The following is a 21,926-nucleotide window of genomic DNA, read 5'->3' on the forward strand; positions in this document are numbered from 1 at the left end:
GGGTCTGCTCTGCTTCAGGTACTGGGATGATATAGATATAGATATAGATATAGATATAGATATAGATATAGATATAGATATAGATATAGATATAGATATAGATATAGATATAGATATAGATATAGATATAGATATGTGAGACAGTCCCTGTCTTCAGTGAGTTTACAGTCTAAAAGGGAGAGATAATGAATATGGAGGAGTGTTGGCATGGGAAAGGAGTTTTGGTTTGGGCAATCACAACAATTGTGAGTAGAACAATAGCATAGTGTGAGCTCAACTAGGGAGAAAGTGCCCACAATTAGTTGTCACTTGTCATGCACTTTCTAGTCGCCGTGCTAGTGCTGATTTTTATTATTGCTTCCATAGCATAAGATGGGGTAGCAGGATGGGGAAGCATTGAGGCACATATGGTGACAGAGCAGGTGGCAAGATGTCCCGGATTCCTGGTGGATGGCCGGATGGAACATGAAACCTATTCATTTATTTTGGGAACAAAATCTGAGCAGGGCCACCCCACTCTCAGACAGTGGCACCATTTGTCCTGTTCTTGTGCATGAGCTGTAATTTGAAGAGCCCGTGACCCTTTCCAAAAGACTGCTTCTTTCTCAGACTATAGAAAGCAATATTTTTGACTTGCTCACATTTGACTTCTTTATAAGAATTTCTAGTGATGGAAAATCTAGGAGAGTACATTCTAGATGAGACTGAAAAAACAATCTTTTGCTGGGTTAGTTTGGACTGTACCCTCACTGGCAGTGTAAAACTAACCAAAAATAAAGGTATGATTTAGGGGAGAAAACAAATTGAGCAGGATTGCAAAGGAATGAGCATCTTCTCACCTATATGGAATTGCTGTCAGTACTTCTCTCCATTGATTGGAAGCTCTTTGGGGTCTTTGACATGCCATCTGCTTGTTGCCTAGCAACCCTTGCAGCATTGTGCATGCATGTTAAGAAATAGCTGCTATTGTGCTGTATTCTTCTTTAGGGGGAAGTGCCTGGGGTTCAAAATAGAGTGCTTTTCTTTCAGACAGATGGATGCCATTCAAAATCTTGGGGTAGATGCTGAAAATTATTTAAGAGTTGAAGCATGCATAAGAAATCTGGCTTAGGATAAATATAGTTATTTAAAGACATACATGAACATATCTGCCCCCATTAAAGTATCTGGGTTTTTTTCAATCCATAAAGTTTCTAATTTTCTTTGATATTTTCATATTACCTTTAGCTTATAGGAGATTAAATTTGCCAACTGCTTTCTTTCCCTTATATACAGCATTACCACTGAACACATATGAGGACATGGGACAGAGTATACTTTAGCCTTTAAGTAACCGAGTTATAAATTCAAGGAAGGGCTGCATTTTGCTTTGTCTGCATCACTTATCAGCACGTTAGCTATTTCCACCTACATGTATACTACATTCTATAGTTATGATTCCAGTTATATCTCTTCATGCTATAAATGTTCTCTTCTAAGACAATTAAAATAGAGATATATTATGAAATTCAAATTTAGAATCCGCATATCTCTCTCTTCCCCACCAAGAAAAAAAATCTCCCATAGTGCATCAGGCCATAGTGTAACAGGGTACTGAAGCTCAAAGGGACCTGAGAAATCATCCATTCTAACCTCCCCTTCATCTCATGGATGAAAAATCTGAAGCCAGAGATTGTTTGTGGTTTGACCAATTATATAAATAAAAATGACTGTGAATCCAAGCTGATGCAAAAGAAGAGAAATTTGTTGTGATAAATGTTGAGCTTAAGTTTGGCCAGATACTTTGGTGACTCTAGGGCAGGGGTGGGGAACCTGTGCCCTCAAGGCCACCTGTGGCCCTCTAGGTCCTCAAGTGTGGCCCTTTGCTGCAAGTTCCCCATTTTAATTCAGTCAGAAGACCGCACTTGAGGACCTAGAGGACCACAGGTGGCCTCAAGGCCACAGGTTCCCCATTCCTGCTTTTGGGTATATAACTTCTACTCTTTATACTTTTAAACCCTCTCCTTCTTTAAATCAGAAATGATAATAATGACTTGCTTGGTGTTGGGGAAGTAACTACTAAAAAATTACCTCAAAATGCCTGGTAGCCAAGATACCTTATCAATGAGCTAAGTGATCCATCACAAAAAAATACTTGCTTTTAAAGAACTAGTTAGAAGACCAGGTAAGGCAATGGCTCCAGTTCCCTATGACACAGTGAAGTGATTTGAAGAAATATGGAACATAAAATACTAAAGCTGGAGCAGAGAAAATTCAACATCACAAAAAGGATTCAAAGAAGGACCACAAAATTCAGGTGTAACAATAAGGATTTATATAGTATCTACTATGTGCCAGGCACTACATTTATAAAATATCTACTATGTGCCAGACATAGTAGCTAAGTGCTTTACAAATGTTATCTCATTTGATTCTCACAGCATCCATGGGAGGTAGGTGCTGGGTTTTGTCACCATTTTACAGTTAAGGAAACTAAGGCAACTAGGGGTTAAATGACTTGCTCAAGGTCAAACAGTAAGTATTTCAGTTAGTATTTGAACTCAGGTCTTCCTGACTTCAGGCCCAACACTCTATCCACTTTGCCACCTAGCTGCTTTATTCTCTCCCAATTTGAAGTTTAGATGGACACCCTTTAAGGGGGTCCACAAGATCAAGATTATTTTCATACTCAAACTAAGATGTTTTCATTTCTGATATGGCAAATATAGATAAATGTCACCCACATAAATAAAAACTATGGGAGTTTTAAAAATAATTTTATTTATTTATTTAATTAAATAATTTTTAAGAGTACAAAAGTGGAGCAGCTAGGTGGTAAAGTGGTTAGAACATCAGCCCTGGAGTCAGGAGGACCTGAGTTCAAATTTGGTCTGAGACACTTATTAGCTGTGTGATCCTGGGCAAGTCACTTAACCCCAATTCACACACACACACACACACACACACACACACACACACACACACACACACACACAGAGTATAAAAGGGTCCTGAGATCACAAAGTTTAAGAATCTCTGTTTTATATTACTACTCCTTCAGACTCTTGGTTAAACTATTGTAATAAACTTTTGTTTCTCTGCCCCATCCCCAACCTCAATCCCTCTTTCTTTGAGCCTAAGTAATATTGCTAACAGACAAGTTGGACTACATCACCTCCCTTTTCCAGTTCTTCAGTGACTCTCTATTGCCAGTAACATAAAATACAGTCTGCTCAGCCTGGCACCAAAGGCCCTCCAGATTCTGGCTCCATCCTACCGTTTCTACTTGGTCTGCATCATATTCCTTCACAGTCCTACTTTCCCACCAAACTGATCTTATTAGCTGTTACCTGTGGAAACACTTACATGCATTTAAATATGCCACCTGGGCTGTGAGGCAGTATGGTACACAGGATGTGACAACTGTCTTTGTAGTCACAGGGTGTGGATTCAGGTCCTGCCTGGGATACTTATGCCCAATGTGACCTTAGGCAAGATGCATAGCCTCACTGGGTCTTACTTTTCTCATCTCTAAAATGAGAGGGTTGGAGAATCCCTTGCAGCTCAAAATTCATGATCTTAGGATCTTCCATGCCTAACATGGACTTTACTTCTCCCTCTCCCCAGTCTCCATGTACACTCTCCTTCTTGAAGTTGTCCTTGATTCCCCCTTTCTTTTATTTTTTAAAAAATTTATTAATTTATTTTTAGTTTTCAACATTCACTTCCGTAAGATTTTGAGTTCTACATTTTCTCCACCTCCCTTCCCTCCCCGCTCCCCAAGATGGCTCTCAATCTGATATAGGCTCTACATATACACTCATATTAAGCATATTTTCATATTAGTCATGTTGTAAAGAAGAATTAGAACCAATGGATCCCCTTTCTTTTGAGACTTATCTTCATAAATCTTTCAAGACATTCTCTTTAATCTCACCTCTGGGCTTAAGCACTTTCTAATTTGTATCATGTGCTTTTGCAGTCTTCCTCTATTAGAATGTAAGCTCCTTGAAAGCAGGGAGTGACATTATCTTTTATATGTATACACAGAATTAAGCGCAGCGCCTGGCATGTATTTCCCTACCCCTCTTTCTTACCCCTTTTCTCTCTCCCTCCCTCCCTCTCTGCCTCTGTCTCTGTCTCTATCTCTCTGTCTCTCTCTCTCTGTCTCTCTCTCTCCTTTTCCCTCTCTCTCCCTCCCTGCCCCTCTCCCATAGATCATCTTCCTCTTGAAGGAACTATATCCTACATAATTTTTTATCGTCTATCCCTAGTACCTAGTGCCGTACTTTGATTGTTGAAGTTACTGAACTGAATTCTGATGATTCTTTTCTGAATCTCAGCCAGTTTATTAATTTCACACTTCAGAAGATCTTTGATTTCATCAGTCTAGGTACTTCTTCCTCTGACACAGTTCACAATGCCCCCTTGTCTTAGTATATCTGACTATTTTCATGAATTGCCTTGACCCCAAAATCTATTACCTGGTGGTCAGCCATCTGCTGATGAGCCTCTCTGAACAACAGATGCAGAGTTCATTGGCATACCTTTAGTCAAAACCTTTCCATCTTGAAATAGGCCTTGCCAGGTCTTGGGCTCTGCTGGCACGGTCTTTGAAAACCCAGGGTCACCTCTATTGTATAAAGAACCATAGGAGTAGGGCTTTAATGGAGCAGCTTAGCTACAGCTTTAATCTTCAAAAAAATGATTGACCTCTTTTGTTTTATATACCACCACCATTCCCACATAAATGCATCTCTTTGTAACAAATATTTTAAAAAGAAAGAAATGACAGATCAGTACCACCAACCAACACATTGCCTGAGTTTGACGATGTATACTTACCTTTCCTACCCATTGTCCCTGATTTCTGCAAAGAGCAAAGAGAGGGATGTTTTCTTAACTCTTCTTCAGACACAAACTTCTTTAGCCAAATCTTTTTTAAAAAAAGGGCAGATGCAAATCAGACTCATCACTCCAGCAAGTACTCAAGTAATACCATAAATAATGGAAAGACTGCTTTCTAATCTCTCTCTTAATGGAATGCATTGTAAGATTTTATTAATTGTGGTACATTGCTCATTTTGTTTTGTTTTCTTTTTAAATAACATAACATTGCATTGCAATCACAGACTTATCCTCCCCCTATTCTCCCCAGTGCTAAAAAAGCAATAGCACCCTCATTGCTTTCAGCTTCTGATCCACTGAGACCTTTCTAGGGGAGTGTTGAAGATAGTTAAAACAGCTCTTGACAATTAGAATTTTCAGTTTTGAGCAGTGATACCTTAGATATCAGAAAATGCTACAAATCAGGACTTGACTTATTATTCTGTTGATTTCTAGACTTAAGAAAGTGATGCATAAAATGTTAATAATGGAAATTAAAACTTAACCAGAGAGCTGATTGTCAAACCTTTATCAGTACACTGCTGCCTTCAGGTCTTTCTTCCTGAGTAATACGTTCTTAGCTTGTCTTTATCTATCATATTATTGTTGTTCAGTCATGTCCAACTTATCATGACTACATTTGGGGTTTTCTTAGCAAAGATACTGGAGTGATGTGCCATTTCCTTCTCCAGTTCATTTTACAGATGAGGAACTGAGGTAAATAGGTTTAAGTAACTTGCCCAGGGTCACACAGTAAGTAAGTGTATGAGGCTGGATTTGAACTCAGATCTTCCTGACTCCAGACCCAAAGCTCTATCCACTGTGACATCTCGCTGTCTTATCTATCATATGCTGGAGCCTTCTTATCTTGTCCATATCAAGTGTCATCTTTCTCAATAGACTTCTCTATTTATCAATTCCACCTTAATTCTTATTCTTCTCTTTCATAGTTAAAATGGTGATCCTATGCCCTAATGAGATCAGGGAGTATTTGGAGTATTGTTATAGGTCCAAAGGCTACATTGTAGGAAGATTGGAGAAAAACTGAAATGCCTTCAGCGGAGAGTGACCAGAAGGCTAAGAGCATTGGATGTGGTCACATAAGGATCAGTTAAAAGAACTAAGGAGTGCTCAGCCAGGAGAAAAGAATGTGTAGAAGGGACACACAAAGTATTTTAAATATTTGGTGGGCTTTCATATAGAAGTGGAACTGGTTCTGTTTGGTTCCAAAGTCCAGAACCAGGAATAGTGAGTGAGGCTTGCAAAGAAGCATATGTTGGCTCCATATAAGGAAAAGCTTTCCGACAATTAGAGCTGCTCCCAAAATGGAATGGGCAGACTTTGGGGGTCACAAGTCATTCTATCACTGGAGATCTTGCAAGTACAGTCTGGATAAATATGTACCAGGGATATCATAGAGGGGATTATTGTTACGCTGTGCTATGGACAAGGTGGGCTTGGTCCAAAGTCCCTTGGGACTGATATTATATAAAGGTCTTAATAACTTATAATTGAGTTGTTAAGGATAATCTTCACAAATTCACCCTCTTCATCATGAAATAAGTGATTGATAAAGCTTTTAAATAAAATCAGAGCTAGTAATAATTCTAGCTCTCCAGTGAATATGTTTCCCTGTTTTGATCCTGAGCTATTCAGCACCAGTCTAGGATGAGACCCTTTGGCCCCATTTACCTAATTTGATAATGTAGAAAAAGATACCAGTAGGCTACAGATTGATTTAGAAAACTACAAATTAGCATTATGTATTTTATTGTATTTTGATTTATTTTGTTAAACATTTCCCAATTACGTTTTAATCAGGTTGGGCTGCAATCCTTTCGTGGAGCATGTGATTAGCAAGTTTGACACCTCTGACCTAAATCACACTTATCAACTGTACAGCTGAGAAGGGTACAGCTAAAGGGTAGAATAAAAGCTCTTACTGAAATTCCGATATATTGCTTTTTTTTGTAGTAATTTAATTTATCCTTGCATTTTGTCATGGGGGTGGTGGTACATGTCTAAAATACTCCTGAAGGATGCCGAGGCTGGTAGATCATTTGAACTCAGGAGTTCTGTGCTGCATTAGGGTGAAAGTCAATCAGTCTCTTCATTAAACCCAGCACCAGTATGGGAAGCCCCCAAGATGGTGGTGGGTAGTGGTAGAGAGGGAGGGCACCAAGCTGCCTAAGGATTACAATTGACCCCGCTCAGAAATGGAGCAAGTCAAAGCTTCCATGCCTATTAACAGTGGGCTTTACCCATGAGTGACTACTGTACTTCCAGCTTGAGAAAAATAGAGAGAGACCTACGGGTGAAAAACAAAACAAAATAAAAACATGACAATGACATATTTCCTTTCATTTTTAGGACTTCTAGGGAAAACTTCTCTAACCTCATTTGTTTCTTAGATTTTTCTTCCTACTGGCCCCTTTTTCATGCCCTAAATTTGTTGAAATATACATTCTCTAAATTAATCTCTCATTATTATGCTGTTTGTTTCTTCTTCCTTTAATTAGGATTATTTATTTATTTAGCAAGGTAATTGGGGATTAAGTGACTTGCCCAGGGACACACAGCTTGTGAGTGTTATGTGTCTGAGGCCAGATTTGAACTGAGGTCCTCCTGATTCCAGGCCGGTGCTCTGTCTACTGTGCCATCTAGCTGCCCCTAACTAGAAATCTTAAACCAGTATCTTGTTATTTCCAATAACATTTATGACCACTGTCAAATCCTTAACTAGTTTTTCCCTGAAAGAATTTACTTAAAGTGTCCTCTTTGGTTTAGCACTTTTGTCCTTTCAGAAATTATCCTCAGAACATTTTAGAAAAAAAAAGTCATGGTTTCTAGCCTTTCCCAAAAGATGTATAGATAAGAAAAGTTCTACTTTCAAATCTTGAGCCCAAAGAACTTAGGTGAGTCAACCAAAGAATTCTTCCTGTATCTTAGAATGACAAGATTACAGATTTAGAACTGGAAAAGACCTTAAAGTTTCCAAACTCATCATTTTCCAGATGGGAAAATTAAGAGTTGGAGAGGTGACCATAAATAATAGATGGACATTAAAATTAAGAGATATTAAGAGTCAGAGAAGTGAGTTTCCTAAGATCATGAGACAGTACATTGAGAGCCAGTATGTAAACCCTGCAGCCTTTGATTTCGAATCTAATATAGGAAGGCTCCTCTTCCAGAGTTCAAATCTGGCCTTGGAAACTTACTAGCTGTGTGATCCTTGGCAAGTTACTTAACACTGTTTACCTCAGTTTCCTCATCTGTAAAATGAGCTGGAGAAGGAAATGGCAAACCACTCCAGTATCTTTGCCGAGAAAATCCCAAATGGGGTCGTGAAAAGTCAGATACGACTATAAATGATTGAAAAACAACAATACTCTTTTTCCTATACTACGTTACATCCTGATTTGGAAATTAGCAACAAGTTTCTAAAGTTTTCTTTTCTCTTTCCTTTCAACTCAGACATCTTCACTTTTTTGACATCAAATAACATGCATGTTTTCTTAGAAGCATTTAGGTGTATAGTGGTTAAAGTGTTGAGCTTGGAATCAGGAAGACATGAGTTCAGCTATGAACATCAGATATTTGCTAGCTCAATGACCCTGGGTAAATCACTTAACCTTTGCCTTCCTCAGTTTCCTAAACTGTAAAATGGGGATAATAAGATCACCTACTTCCTAGGGTTGTTGTAAAGATTAAATTAAATAGTATTTGTAAAGTTCCAGTGCCTGGAACATAGTGTTTAATAAATGCTTATTTTCATTCTTAGTATAAAAGATAACTATATACATATATACTTTTCCCCTTTTTCCCCCATGTGCCATGCCCCTTTCAGAGTCTGGTATAATGGTCGCAAGTTCTGTCTACAGCATATCATTATTCCTGTTTAACTGTCTCTTTATCTATTAAAGTCCCAAGTTTCTTCTCCAGACTTTCCTCTTCATTATTGTTCAGACATTTCAGAAAATCAGGAGTTTTTTCTTATGTTTCCTACCTTCCTCTGTTTAACCATCAGAAGTTTTCAATTCTCTTCTCAAACTTAGCTCACACCCCAGTACACTGTCTAGCTAGAATCAATGCATTCTTCATGCACTGTTTGACTATTTTGAGCAAGAGGTGAGGAAGCTCCCTTGGGATTTTCCTCAGAAATCATGTCGGTTATGAGATGTCAAAAGATTCATAAGCAAAAAGAAAAAGTAAAGTTTCAGAGTTGACACTTGCTTGGAATAAGAAAATCCTGGTGTTCAACGATGGGGCTGGCGTGTGTGGCAGAATGATGGTCAGGAAGAAGAAATGTTACAAAGAGAAACTGTGGTGTTATTTCTATGGGTGAGGTTTAATACCAGGGGATTGGATGGACCAGAGAAAGCTTCCATTAATTGAAAGAAATGACAGTTACTCACCCCAGAGTGTCCTATAAGTGGAATGACTTTTTAATTGAGTTTTAGGGCAAGGCTTTTCTGTCCCGGAAATCAAGTTGCTGGATTCAGTTCCAGTCAAAGGCATCCCACCCATGGAGCAATATGATTCTTACTTAGTTTTTTGTCCCAAGAAAGTTTAAGGTTTTTTAACTTATCCCCACCTGACCTTCTGAGTCCTTGAATACAGAATCAAGTCACCTTTTGGAGTAAATACTTAGCTTGTGATACAAATCAACAGGTAGGGTCGCTTGGAAAGGTTCATTAATTAAATAAGATTTATTAAGTGTCTGCTATAAGCAAAGCATATTGCTGGGTGCTGAGGAGACAAAGATGAAATAGAAAGAGCCTTGCCTCTTCTCTGGAAAAAAATCCAAAAGGCCGTATTTGTGACTCTTCCATGAGCAACCATAATAGAAAAATAAAGAAAGTCAGTTTGGGTGGCAGACAGCCCAGGCACTGAAACTCCTCAGGACACGCACCTACACATGATCACTGTACAGGCATGGTGCCACTGTTCATTTTGCCATTAAGTACAGAATATGCAGTTACCATAACAGCTTCTGTGCTCAAGGCACTCCTTGCCTCACAGAGATAGGTAGCATCCCCTGAGCCACATAACATCTAATCTTTACAAAGCCAGGAAGTGCTGTTTTGTTCACTTCTGAAAACACTCTTAAGATTAAATTATGAATGTCCTTGCTAAACTCTTTAAAAAATATTTTTCCAAAGTTTCACTGAAGAAATGACTGCATCTCCAATATGCTGGGTTCCTCGGATCCCTTCCTGTTAAAAGTTGCTAATGCAGCGGTGAAGGCTGAGGCTTGAGACACTCACCTCCCTCCTCCTCCTTCTTCCTTCCCTTCCCCACCAGGTTCTCTAAGTCACACTTAGTGAATAGGGAGCTTAGAAGTTGTTACACCAGCTTACAGCCACATAATGCTTTGACATTCACAAAGTACTTCCCAGGACCACCCTGAGAAGGGGAAAGTGCCAATGTTAATAATAAGAAGAGGTAATATTTGCATTGCAATGGAAGGTTTGTAAAGTACTTTGCATATATTATCTCATTTTTCCCTCACAACAAGCCTAAGAGGTAGGTGCTATTATTATCTCCATTTTACAGATGAGGAAACTGAGGTTTGTGGGAGGTTAAGTGACTTGCCCAGGGTTATGTGTCTAGTTGATATTTGAAGTAGGATTCAAACTTGGACTTTTCTGACTTCAAGTCTAGTGCTCTGTGTAACCGCACGGCACCAGCCAGCTGCTACAAGGGGTTTTGCTTTCGTTGCCATTTTGGAGAAGAGGAAAGTAAAATTCAGAGAGGTCAGAGGATTTACCCAAGGTCACACAGAGCCAGACGTGAATTCAAGTGGAATGTTTCCACGGTCAGCACCCTTTTCGCTGCACTGTCCTGTCTCTCTGTATGTGAGGTTGCTGATGTTTTTATTCACTCCTAACTTAGTGGGGGGAAGGCCTAATGCTGGTTTACAACAGGAACTACTAGATTCTATCCTAATAATAATAAATTCTTGTCTCCCTGACTCTCCAGCTACTCCTTCTCCTCAGGTGTAAAACAGGTGGTATGATTTGTATATAGCCATAAAGAAGATGGAGGAAGGTTGGCTTTATACTGGATCTTTTTATCTTTAGCAACATGATAATTTTGTAGGTGGAAGGTAGATGGTGCAATGGATAGAATACTGGGCCTTGAGTCAGGATGTCTTCTCTTCCTGAGTTCAAATCTGGCCTCAGATTAGCCTCCGACTGGCCTCTTACTAGCTGTGTGACCCCAGACAAGTCATTTAAGCCTGTTTGCCTCAGTTTCTTCATCTGTAAAATGAGCTGGAGAAGGAAATGGCAAACCACTCCAAGAAAACCCCAAATGGAGTCACAAAAAGTTGAACATGACTGAGCAAATGTTGTGACCAGAGAGATTTCTCCCTGGCCAGGGAAATCTCTTGATTTCAAAATCCCATTAACATATACTGAGGAAGGATCCTCAAAATGTTATCTGAATAAAAAGGATCATATGTTATAATATTGGGAGAACCCATCTAATGAGAGTTGAGTTCATTAAATGTCATCCCTCTTCAGCAAGGGCTTAAAAGCAGTGAAAACTATGAGAAAAATATGTGCACACAAATAATCAATGTGTTATGGTCTCAAAAATTAAGAAGAAAGTGTTTTCCAGTAATCTTTTATATAAGTTGATTTTCCTACACATTTTATCATTTCCACTCATATACAAATGACTACTTTTTTATGCAGAGCCTCACTTTAATTCACCCATTTTTTTAATTTTTAAATTGTTTTGCTCTTCTCTTCCACCTAACCAGACACTGAAAGATGCCAGCGAAAATGCCCGCAAGGACTTCCACCGTGAGGCCGAATTACTGACCAATCTCCAGCATGAGCACATCGTGAAATTCTACGGTGTCTGTGTGGAAGGGGATCCTCTTATCATGGTCTTTGAATATATGAAGCATGGAGATCTCAACAAATATCTCAGGTACGGTTGCTGGGCTAGACAGAGAACTGTGGCCGCTAGAGTAGGAAGCCAGGGAAGTTTCTGCCTCTTATGAATCTAGGAATGGAATCCCACTAATAATTCACTTCAAATTCAGCTAAACAAGCATTCATGAAGTGTCTCCTGTATGCAAAGCAACACACTAAATGAGAGATACACAAAGTTTAAAAGGAAACAGATCCTTTCTTCAAGGAGCTGTGAGAAGTAATTATTTCTCTCTTGCATTAATAACTAATTACTGTATTAGGACCAAGGTTTTTTTTTTCCCCCTTCCTACTTCCTTATCCAGAAATCAATTAGTGTGGGAAATCTCTCTTCAAGATTTACCCAGGCCAAGATCTAATCAGACAGTAAAAAGAAATTCTAAGTTTTTAGGTAATAGGTACATTCCTGCTCGTTGCATTTGCTCAGACAGGCCTGGGAAAATGTGGATCCTCCCTTTTGTCAGACAGGTGATATGGAATTGATAAGTTTCTTTGACCAAGATTTGGGTGATCCAAGTCCTGTACCCCAAGATCCTCACTGTAATATAGCCCAGCTTCTCATTGTAATATTAATTTTCTCATTAATTAACCAATCAAAGTTAATAACCTGCTCTTCCAAGGGCATACAAACTGTGAGCCCACTGCCATGAGGGGTCTTTGGTCTGAGAAAGATGGCCAAATGACCATCCTTTTATTAGCAAACATGCTGACCTTATTAATAAGATGATTAAATTACCCAAGAAGCTATGTCTCTCAAACCTTGTAACCACCACAGAGCTTACATTCTATTAGAGAGATAAAACAGGTATGCCAATATGTAAATAACATAAGTACAATAAAAGTAATTAGAAGTCTATGCCAGTGTCTGGAGCAGGCTTCAGAGCTTGCCTGTATAACCTGCTTTGGATCAGATATTATACTCCCGAGGTGGGTCAGATTTCCACTGAGGGAAAGGAAATCAACTATGTTAGCACATGGTTCTTTTCTATAATTAGCCCAGCACAATGAAACATTCAACATTTTATTATGAGAGAAGATACTCAAAGCAAGGAAAAGGAAATTTGTGGTGGGTCTAAAATAAAATAAGAGATAGAAAATGGTTATTGTTTTGATTACTCACTGTAATAACTATCAGCTATCTAGGCAAAAAGAAAATTGTAGGGACCCGAATTTGATAAGGAGGAAGTTCATGATCAGCCTGGTAGGATTTTGCTTAAATATTCCTGTTTTACTGTTACTGTGACCTTAGGTGAGTCATTTGACCCTCAGAACCTTTGTTTCCTGAAGTGTTCTTACTAGGTGATTTTTAAAAGTCTATCCCCCCTTCTCCACTTCTACTTTCTGCAAAATCGGGGCATTTATTGCTCATGATCTATTGGTCTTTGTGAATTTTTCCCCTTTTTTGTCCAGAGTAGAGGCAGCATGGTTTAGTGGATAGAGCGTTGGGCTTAGAACACAAACTTGGGTTTAAAACTTTCTTACCTCTCATACTCATTAGATATGTCCAGAGTATAGAACATGAAGCTTCCAGCAATTGAAAATAAATCTTTAAGTTAATGGTGTGTTTAGAATGCTCTTCTACCCAGCATCTGAATATATCAAGAGCCACAGTTTAGTACATTCAAGCAGGTGAGGATCCAGAAAATCTGTAGTTTAAATGGGGATAGGGAAAGGACCCGTGATTTCATTGGTATAAGAGGACTCCTAGATATGAACACGGGTTGGCAGCCTTCTCTGCAACAGTCTTAGAGAGTGACAGGGAGCCCTTAGAGGTAAGTGACTTGCCCAGAATCACAAAGCCAGTGTGTATATGAGTCTGGACTTGAACCCAGGTCTTCCTGTCTCTGCTAGCTAAAACAGGACTTCCTCTTAAGGCCAGTTTAGTATTCACTATACCACATTGCTTCACTCACTGTGTAACTAAATATCTGAAGGGATGTTGGAAGGGGAGAAGGTTATTGGTGTTTGTCAAAACATCACCGCTTGGACTGCCTAGATACCTTCTTGCTACACTTTTTTCAATGGATGATCCATTTCAGTTGTTAAGTCCCTCTTCCTTGCCATGCCTTGGGTCAATAATGTATATAGAAGTTTAGTCAAGAAAATATGTGGTAAGGTTAGCAGTGAGTAGTTGGTTTGTGGTATAATGAGTTTTCCTCCTAAAGATTCATTTTATTTTACTTACAGTTACTGAAACAGTAAAAAAAAAATCACATGATTGAAATATTCTCATCCTGTTCTATCAGCCATCACTTGCGGCATGGAGGAGAGAATGAATCATGTTGAGCTCTTTCCCTTTCCACACAACTGACCATGGTTACCTACCCCTGTTGTTTGAAGGCTTGGTATTCCACCCTCTTCCTTGTGCCCCAATTAAGATAGTTCTTTTCCTGTCTTGCTACCATAATGCACCAAATGCCCCTACCCGGCTGGGGTTAGAGGTTTAAATGTGCTCAGGATGCACTCATATGATATACCTGGAGGCAACTCAGCACCTTTTTTTCTCCTCCCATCAACTTCCCATCCGAATTCAAGAAGGAACAGGTAGGCACCTGATCTGCTGTCTCATATAGGGCATGTAGCAGCTAGTAACCTCCTCTGCTTGATTTGAGAATCTGCCCATTTCTTTGGGGTAGGATATTATTTATCACTGCAAAAGAGTCAGGTTTTCATGCTAGGTAGTGTTTGGCAAAAGCCACTGCATGATACCACACATAATGGAATTCTAATTCCCTGGTTCCCATAAGAGTGCCCTTGAGGTAACATACCTTTTCTAGGATGGGCATCTTTCCCTATTTGCTGCCTTCTTTGGGCTCTTAGGTGTTATGTAGACATTTTTTTTTTCTGGTTAGAGGGGTAAAAATAATAGATGGGGCTCTTATGAATGGGCCAAGTTTAGTTTCAAGTGTTCTTGAATCCCAGAGGACTGGCTTGGTATGGCCACAGTGCTGACCATTCTTCTTCCCAAGCAAGATGGAACCCACTTCAATAGTTCCCTATCTCCCACAGCCAGGTTGATTGAATGTTAGAGCTGTAAGGAACCTTGGAGATCCCCTAGTCCAACTCCATTTTACAATGGAGGAATCAACTTCGGAAACAATCAGGTGTCTTAGAGAAGCTGACACAGTTAAGAGCAGAGCTGGTTTTTAAACCTGAGGTTTCTCTTCAAATCAGTGCTCTTTTCAAGGTTTCCTTATTATATTCCTAAGAAGATAGCTTTCCTGCACAAGATTCTAAAATTCCCTTTTCCTGGCAAGCACTGCAGAGTAGCCTGAGGGGTCAGAGCAAAGCAGTGTGGTGCGGACTTTGTTAGGAATGTATTTAGATAACTTGTCTTCCTCTTACCACAAGGAGTTCACTTTACTGCTAGAGTGGCATGCCAGGACTATTGCTGAGAAAGAGGGGGCTAAAATCATTCCAGAAAGAGAGAGGGGGCAAATGACATTAACCAGATGGGAACCTACTCAGATTGATGTCTACTAATTGAGAGAATATATAAGAATTTGAAGGGCCACGAGCCCTCTGATGTCAGAAGATGTTGCTGTACCTGAACCTGACATAAAATAAGAGTGGTGAATCTTTTTACCCAGCTGTGTTGACTGTTTGTTGTATCTCTGCATTCAGAGCTCAAGCTGGAAGGTTTGCCATTTCCTTCTCCAGCTCTTTTTACAGATGAGGAAGCTAAGGCAAACAGGGTTAAGTGACTTGCCCACGGTCACACAGTGAGGAAGTGTCTGAGGCCAGATTTGAATTCAGAAAGATGAGTCTTCCTGACTCCAGGGTTGACATTCTATCCACTGCACCACCTGTCTGCCCTTTAGGAAGCTGCCCAAGGTCATACATGGAGTAAGAATCAGAGAAAGGATTCCAACCTAGGTCCTCTGACTCCAAGTCCTTTGGGTTTTCCATTATACTAGAGATTGAATGAAATTAGGGTCATAGATTAATGACAAGACCCCAGCAGTCATCCAGTCAATCTAGCTCCCTCATTTTACAGAGGGAAAAAAAAATGCCTGAGGCTCAGGGGAATTAAGAGCCTTGCATAAAGTCACTCAAGTATTAAGTATTCCCAGCAGGATTTGAACCCATGTCCTCTGACTCTTGAGCAGCTATGTTCTTTCCATTCTGTCATGCTGCCTCCCAGTGCCTTTCCTCTAGGATTTTCTTCCTTTATCCTGTGCATCTCTTATCTGTACCTGGTTGTTTGCATGATCTCTCCTCATTACACTGTGAGTTCCTTGAGAACAGGGGATGATTTTTTTTGGTTTGTTTTCCCTTCCTATCTCTTGGACTTAGCATGGTCCCTGACACCTAGTAGGCACTCAAAAAATGATTGTTGGCTTGAGATGAGATAATAATCTTCCAGAAGGGAAATAAGTTCAAGGTGCATAAATGGTATGCTTTACTTTGTAAGCTGAATCATCATTTAGCCTCATTTTTCTCATATGGAGAAGGAGGGAATTGGCCTTGATGGGGCCTACCATCCTTTCCAGCCTTAGATCTGTGCCCCTGTTGCTATGCCGACTTGCTCTTTTGGCTTTTCCCAGTTTGGGTCTGCCCTTCCTCACTTCAGTACATTGGCAAGTTTGGATAAGTGCCTCTCTATTTGAAGGTCAGCCTGAGGACCACTGACCCCTTCTAATGGCTGAGAGCCTCCTCTCTCCTCCCCACCCCTCCCCACTGTGCTGTGTAGAGGTTTAGACTTGATTAACTTTTAATGAAGGGGAAAGGTCAGGCCCTTTAGTGGGCTTCACAGTCCTCTTAGCGGACTATTCCAGCATAAGGGAAAAAAGAAAACCTAGCATTATCTGAGCTTTCATCTCTTCTCCTTTCCTTTACTTTTTTTAAAATAGACCTTTGTTCAATAAATCTTTCTCTCAGATAGCGCAGTCAAGTTAACAAGAATTTATTAAGCTTGAGCTTTCATCTCCTCTTCCTTCCTTTATTTTTTAAATGGACCTTTGTTCAATAAGCCTTTCTCTCAGCTAGTACAGTCAAAGCAACAAGCATTTATTAAGCACCTGCTGTGTTCCCAGCACTGTGCTAAGAGCTGGGAAAAGTAAAAGACAGCCCCTGAGCTCAAGGAGCCCACAGTCTAATGAGGGAGATGACATTCCAACAACTGTATATAACCAAGACATAGAGTGAATAAGCTAGAAATAATCTCAGAGGAAAGGCATTAGGATTAAAGATTGGGAAAGGCCTCTTGCAGGAGCTGAGACTTAACTTAAGTCTTGACTGAAGCCAGGAGGTAGAGAAGAAGAGGGAGGGAGTTCCAGGCATTGGGAGAGAGTGGGGGCAGCTAGTGAAAATGCCCAGAGTCCAGACATAGAGCGTCTTGTTTGTGTGAGAAAAAGCCAGGAGACTGAATGCAAGGATGATGGCGTCCATGACAGAAATAAGGACATTAGAAAGAGGGATGGATTTTCAGGGAAGTATGATGTTTATGATTGTTGCTTCCACTTCCTGATCTCCTATTTATTTCTTTACCTCTTACAGTCTGGTTTTTGACTCAGCTGAAACTACTAACTGTACAGGATGATATTAATAAGTGCAAACATATTAATAGTCAGAAGGGGCTGGTGGTGGAACACCACTCAAGCAAAAAGCTACTTTCTCCTCTCTCCTCAGGGACAAGATGGGGCAGTGGATAGAACTGGTTGCAGGGGCTGTCCAAATGTTGGTGTTGGAATTTTTGTTGAATGATAACAAGAAGCTAACAGTGATCTATAGTACCTGAACTAATGTGAAATCTGTGTGGAATGAAGGTCGAAGGCAGATTATGGAGTGCCTTAAATACCCAACTGAGAAGATTCTTTTTCATTAAATTTGAGAGGCAATAGGGAGCAATTGAATCTGAGAGAAAGAGAAAGAGAGAGAGAGAGAGAGAGAGAGAGAGAGAGAGAGAGAGAGAGAGAGAGAGAGAGACATAGAGACAGAGACAGAGACAGAGACAGAGACAGAGACAGACAGAAGAGACAGAGAGGGAGAAAGACAGAGACAGAAAAGGACAGACAGACAGAGGCAGAGAGACAGATACTTAGAGACAGAGACAGAAAAAAACAAAGAGACAGAGACAGATAGACAGAAAGACACTTAGAGACAGACACTGAGAGAAAGAGAGAGACAGAGAGACAGAGAGAGAAAACGAGCATATGCATGTGTGTAAGTGTCCTGCTCTTTAGGAATATCAATTTGGCAGCTATATGATGAATGGATTAGAGAGGAGAGAACATGGGTAGGAAGGAGGGGGTGATGATAATTATCCAAGTTAAAAATAATGAGGGCTTGAAATGGGATGATGACTATGTGAGTAGAGATATAGATGGATGTGAGATGTTGTAGACATAGAATGCATCCAAGACCAATTCAATTCAACAAACATTTATTTGGTACCTTTTAAGGCAGCTAGGTGGTGCAGTGGGTAGAGTGCCCAGCCTGGAGTCAGGAAGACTCATCTTCCTGAGTTGAAATCTGTTCTCAGACACTTACTAGCTGTGTGACCCTAGGCAAGTCACTTCACTCTGTTTGCCTCCATTTCCTTATCTGTAAAATGGGCTAGAGAAAGAAATGACAAATCACTCTAACATCTTTGCCAAGAAAACCCCAAATTAGATCATGAAAAGTCACACACAAGTGAACAACAACAATGTGTTAAGAATCATGGATATAAGGGTTGAAGAAAGTGAGGAGTCAAGGATGACACAAGGTTGCAAACTTTGGTGACTGGAAGCAAGATTGTGCTCTTGACAAGAATAGGGATGGGGGAAGGGAGGAGAAAGAAGGGAAAGAGAAATAACGTCTATATTCATTGTTTCTATTTCCATACCTACCTCTGAATTCCTGATCTCATAAAACTGCTTTCTGACCCTGCTGCTCAACTAATATCATTCTGTCCCCAAGATTATCAACAATCTCAATTCCTAAATCAAATGGCCATCATTCTTGACCTTTCATTGCTGGTCATTGCCTCTTCCTGGATAGGATATTCTCTCTTCCCCAGGTTTTCATGACACGACTTTATTTTGGTTCTCTATCTGCTTGTCATTTCTCCTTTTCGTTTTCTGTTGCCAGATCATTATCCATGCCATACCTCTGATATGTGGGTATACTGGGTTCTCTTACCCATGTAGATTCTCTCTCTTGGTGATCTGATCAGGTCCAGAGGTTCCATTATTAGCTATAACTAAATGACTCCCAAATCTACACAGCCAGTCCTCATTCCTTTCCATCACCAACTCTTCTGCTTAACATCCCTTCTTCAATCATCTAGAGGCATCTCAAGGTTATAATATACACGATAGAACTCATCTTTCCTCCCAAACCCACCACGCTTCTTGACTTCTCCATTTCTGTGGAGGGCACCAACAATCTTCTAATCCAATCTAATCCAAGTTTGCAACCTTGTAGTCATTTTTGAGTCCTCAATACTGCTTGGGTGCTATGTCTTGTTGGTTCTACTTCCATGATATCTCTCACATCCGTCCACCTTCTCTCCATGCTCATGGCCACTGCCCTAGTTCAGGCCATCATCACTACTTTCCTGGACTCTAACAATAGCCTCCTAATCAGTCTCCCTACCTCCAGTTGCTCCTTCTCCAATCTGTTTTCTACAAAGCCAGCAGACTGATATTCCTAAAGCAAAGCTTTGACCATGCCACTTCTCTGCTCAAGAAGTTTCAATGGCTCCCCATTGCCTCTAGGATAAAATACAAACTGTTCAGTTTGTATTTAAAGCCATTTGCAATCTGATTTCAGCTTATCTTTCCAGACTGATCTTGTATTTCTTCCCTCCTCAAGCACTCTGCATCCCAACAAAATTGTCCTGCTTGTTCCTTATACAAGACATTGAGTTCATCTTCCATCTTTGTCTTCCATGTTTAGAATGTTTTCCCTCCTTGCCTCTGCCTCCCATAAAGACACATTTCAATTACTACCTCCTATATAAGAGGGGAAAGGAAACAAGCATTTATATAGTTCCTGCTGTGTACCTGGCACTGTGCTAAGTGCTTTATAAATATTAATCCTCATAACAACCCTGGGAGGTAGGTGCTGTTATTATCCTGATTTTGCAGTTGAAGAAACTGAGGCAAACAGAGGTTCAGTGGCTTGCCCAGGGTCACAGAACTTTAAGGCCTTTCCTGATCCCAGCATCAAGTTAATTCCCTCCCTACCCTTGAGTATGTTTTCTGGTGACTTTCTATAGGCTTTATAGCTATTTGTTTGTGTATATGATATTTCCTGTCACTAGAATGTAAGTTCCTCAGGCACCATACCTGTTTTGATTTTTGTCTTTGTATGCCTGGCTCCTAACCTAATGCCTGGAACATAGTACAAATTAATGCTTGTTGAATTGAACCGAACCTAATCTAACTCCCTCTTTTTGTAGGAGACTGAGGCCAGGAGACAAGTAATATCTAATTAATTGAAGAGAGCATTAGAACTCAGGTGTCCTGACTTTTAATATAATCTTTCTACTACACTGGGAATCAGGAGCCCCAGACACTCTTCTTTTTCTGCCACTAACTAGTATTATAATTTGGGGTGATTCACATAACCTTCCTTGATCTTATTACGTTCATCTGACAAAATGAGGAGGTTGGACTACGTGACCTCTGACCTATTTCCTGCTCTAAAATTCTGTCATTATCTTGCCTAGCATGGAATGCAAGCGTTTTGGTTTTTTGTTGTTGTTGTCTCGTTTTAAATACACTAAACTGAATGATAGCAGATGGTGATAAGCTCTAGAGGTAGGAATTGGAATGGAAGGCTTCCCAGAAGAGGTGGGCTTTGACCTGGCCTAAACATGGGTAATAATTCCCTGACATTTGTCATGAGATAACACTAGCTCTCTAGTAAGTTTTAACTATTTGAGGGGAAGGGTCCCCCATGTTGAAACTGGCTCATTCCCCTGTCTGTTTAGCTTAGGCGCTTTAACATGTACTTGCAGACAGATCTTCCTGTCTATTCCAAGAAGAGCCTTCTCCTGGGAGATGCCGCTTATCTGAGACAGGGTACTGGCCTCTCCTGTGCACTCTGGTGTTTAAGTCTGCAGAGGCAGAGAGTGATCCCTTTCCTGGGTTTGGGAACAATGCCTTCATTTCTTGCCCTGTAGTGCCACCCCAGGTCAGTCAGGGAAAGTGACTCGGAGGATGAAGAGAATGTGCTGGCTGTCTAGCATACTATTTCAGCATTAATGGAGCCAAGACTGCAGTGCTGAAGATTATAAGCAGTCCCAGCTCACTATACTGAATTGGGTGTAAAGACAAGCACGTTGGCTCCTTCCCTCATCCTCACCTCTGCAACACACACGTATTGTCATATACCTTATGTTACCAAACAGCTGAAGGTGAGGATTGCCATGTGATAGGGTAGGAAAACAAAGGAGGCAAAGCATTGCATTAAAAAGGAAATAAATAATCTAAAAGGGAATGCTTTAAAAAAAAAACTCTCAAAAATCCCAAAGAATTAATTAGCTGAGACTCAAAATAGCTTGTGTGTGTGTGTGTGTGTGTGTGTGTGTGTGTGTGTGTGTGTGTGTGTTCTTGACAAGTTCATAGGGTGAGATTTGGGAGGAAAAGGAGAGAGATTACCTTTTTTTTTTCATTAGAAATGCATCAAGTCCAAGCTGATATGCTTCCAGTGACCTTGATGTATTTTTTTTCTGAAAGAGAACAAGGACAGTTGGGAAAACCTGCCTGGCTACATACAAACAATGGCAGTACTAGGATGGGATAAAAACATTGAGACACCTTCCTGCACCCCCCCTTCTATTCCTTCTGGAGTTCTTACCTTTTATTTGTTTGTTTCATGGACCCTTTTGTCAGTCTGGTAAAGTCTGTGGGCACTATTTCAGAACATTTTTTAATTCAAAAAATAAAATACATAGGATTACAAAGGAAACCAATTATATTAAAATAGATTGGTTTTTTTTTAAGCAAGTAAGTTCATAGACCCAATGTTAAAGCCTGCTATAGACTTTGTTAAAGCTGTGCCTGTGGAAAGAACATAATCTGCCATCCTTTTCAGTGGTGCTAGTATGTTTGGTGGGGTGAGGGATATGGTGGGAAGGGAAACGGGGTTTGTGTTCATCTACATTTTGGGGAGCAAAAGGAA

At 40.1% G+C, this 21,926-nt stretch overlaps 1 protein-coding gene across 2 annotated transcripts in view; it reads left to right on the plus strand.

Annotated features, from left to right (window-relative positions):
• Window positions 1-21,926, plus strand: part of NTRK2 (neurotrophic receptor tyrosine kinase 2) — a 414,935-nt gene that overhangs the window by 306,028 nt on the left and 86,981 nt on the right. For both annotated transcript variants that reach the window (XM_020966953.2, XM_020966954.2), the window contains one exon: window positions 11,636-11,808. In XM_020966953.2, the coding sequence (XP_020822612.1) occupies window positions 11,636-11,808 (173 nt within the window). The remainder of the gene's footprint in view (window positions 1-11,635; window positions 11,809-21,926) is intronic.

The sequence above is a fragment of the Phascolarctos cinereus genome, unplaced genomic scaffold, assembly GCF_003287225.1.
Source record: "Phascolarctos cinereus isolate Bilbo 61053 unplaced genomic scaffold, phaCin_HiC Scaffold_4;HRSCAF=312, whole genome shotgun sequence".
Classification (NCBI taxonomy): domain Eukaryota; kingdom Metazoa; phylum Chordata; class Mammalia; order Diprotodontia; family Phascolarctidae; genus Phascolarctos; species Phascolarctos cinereus.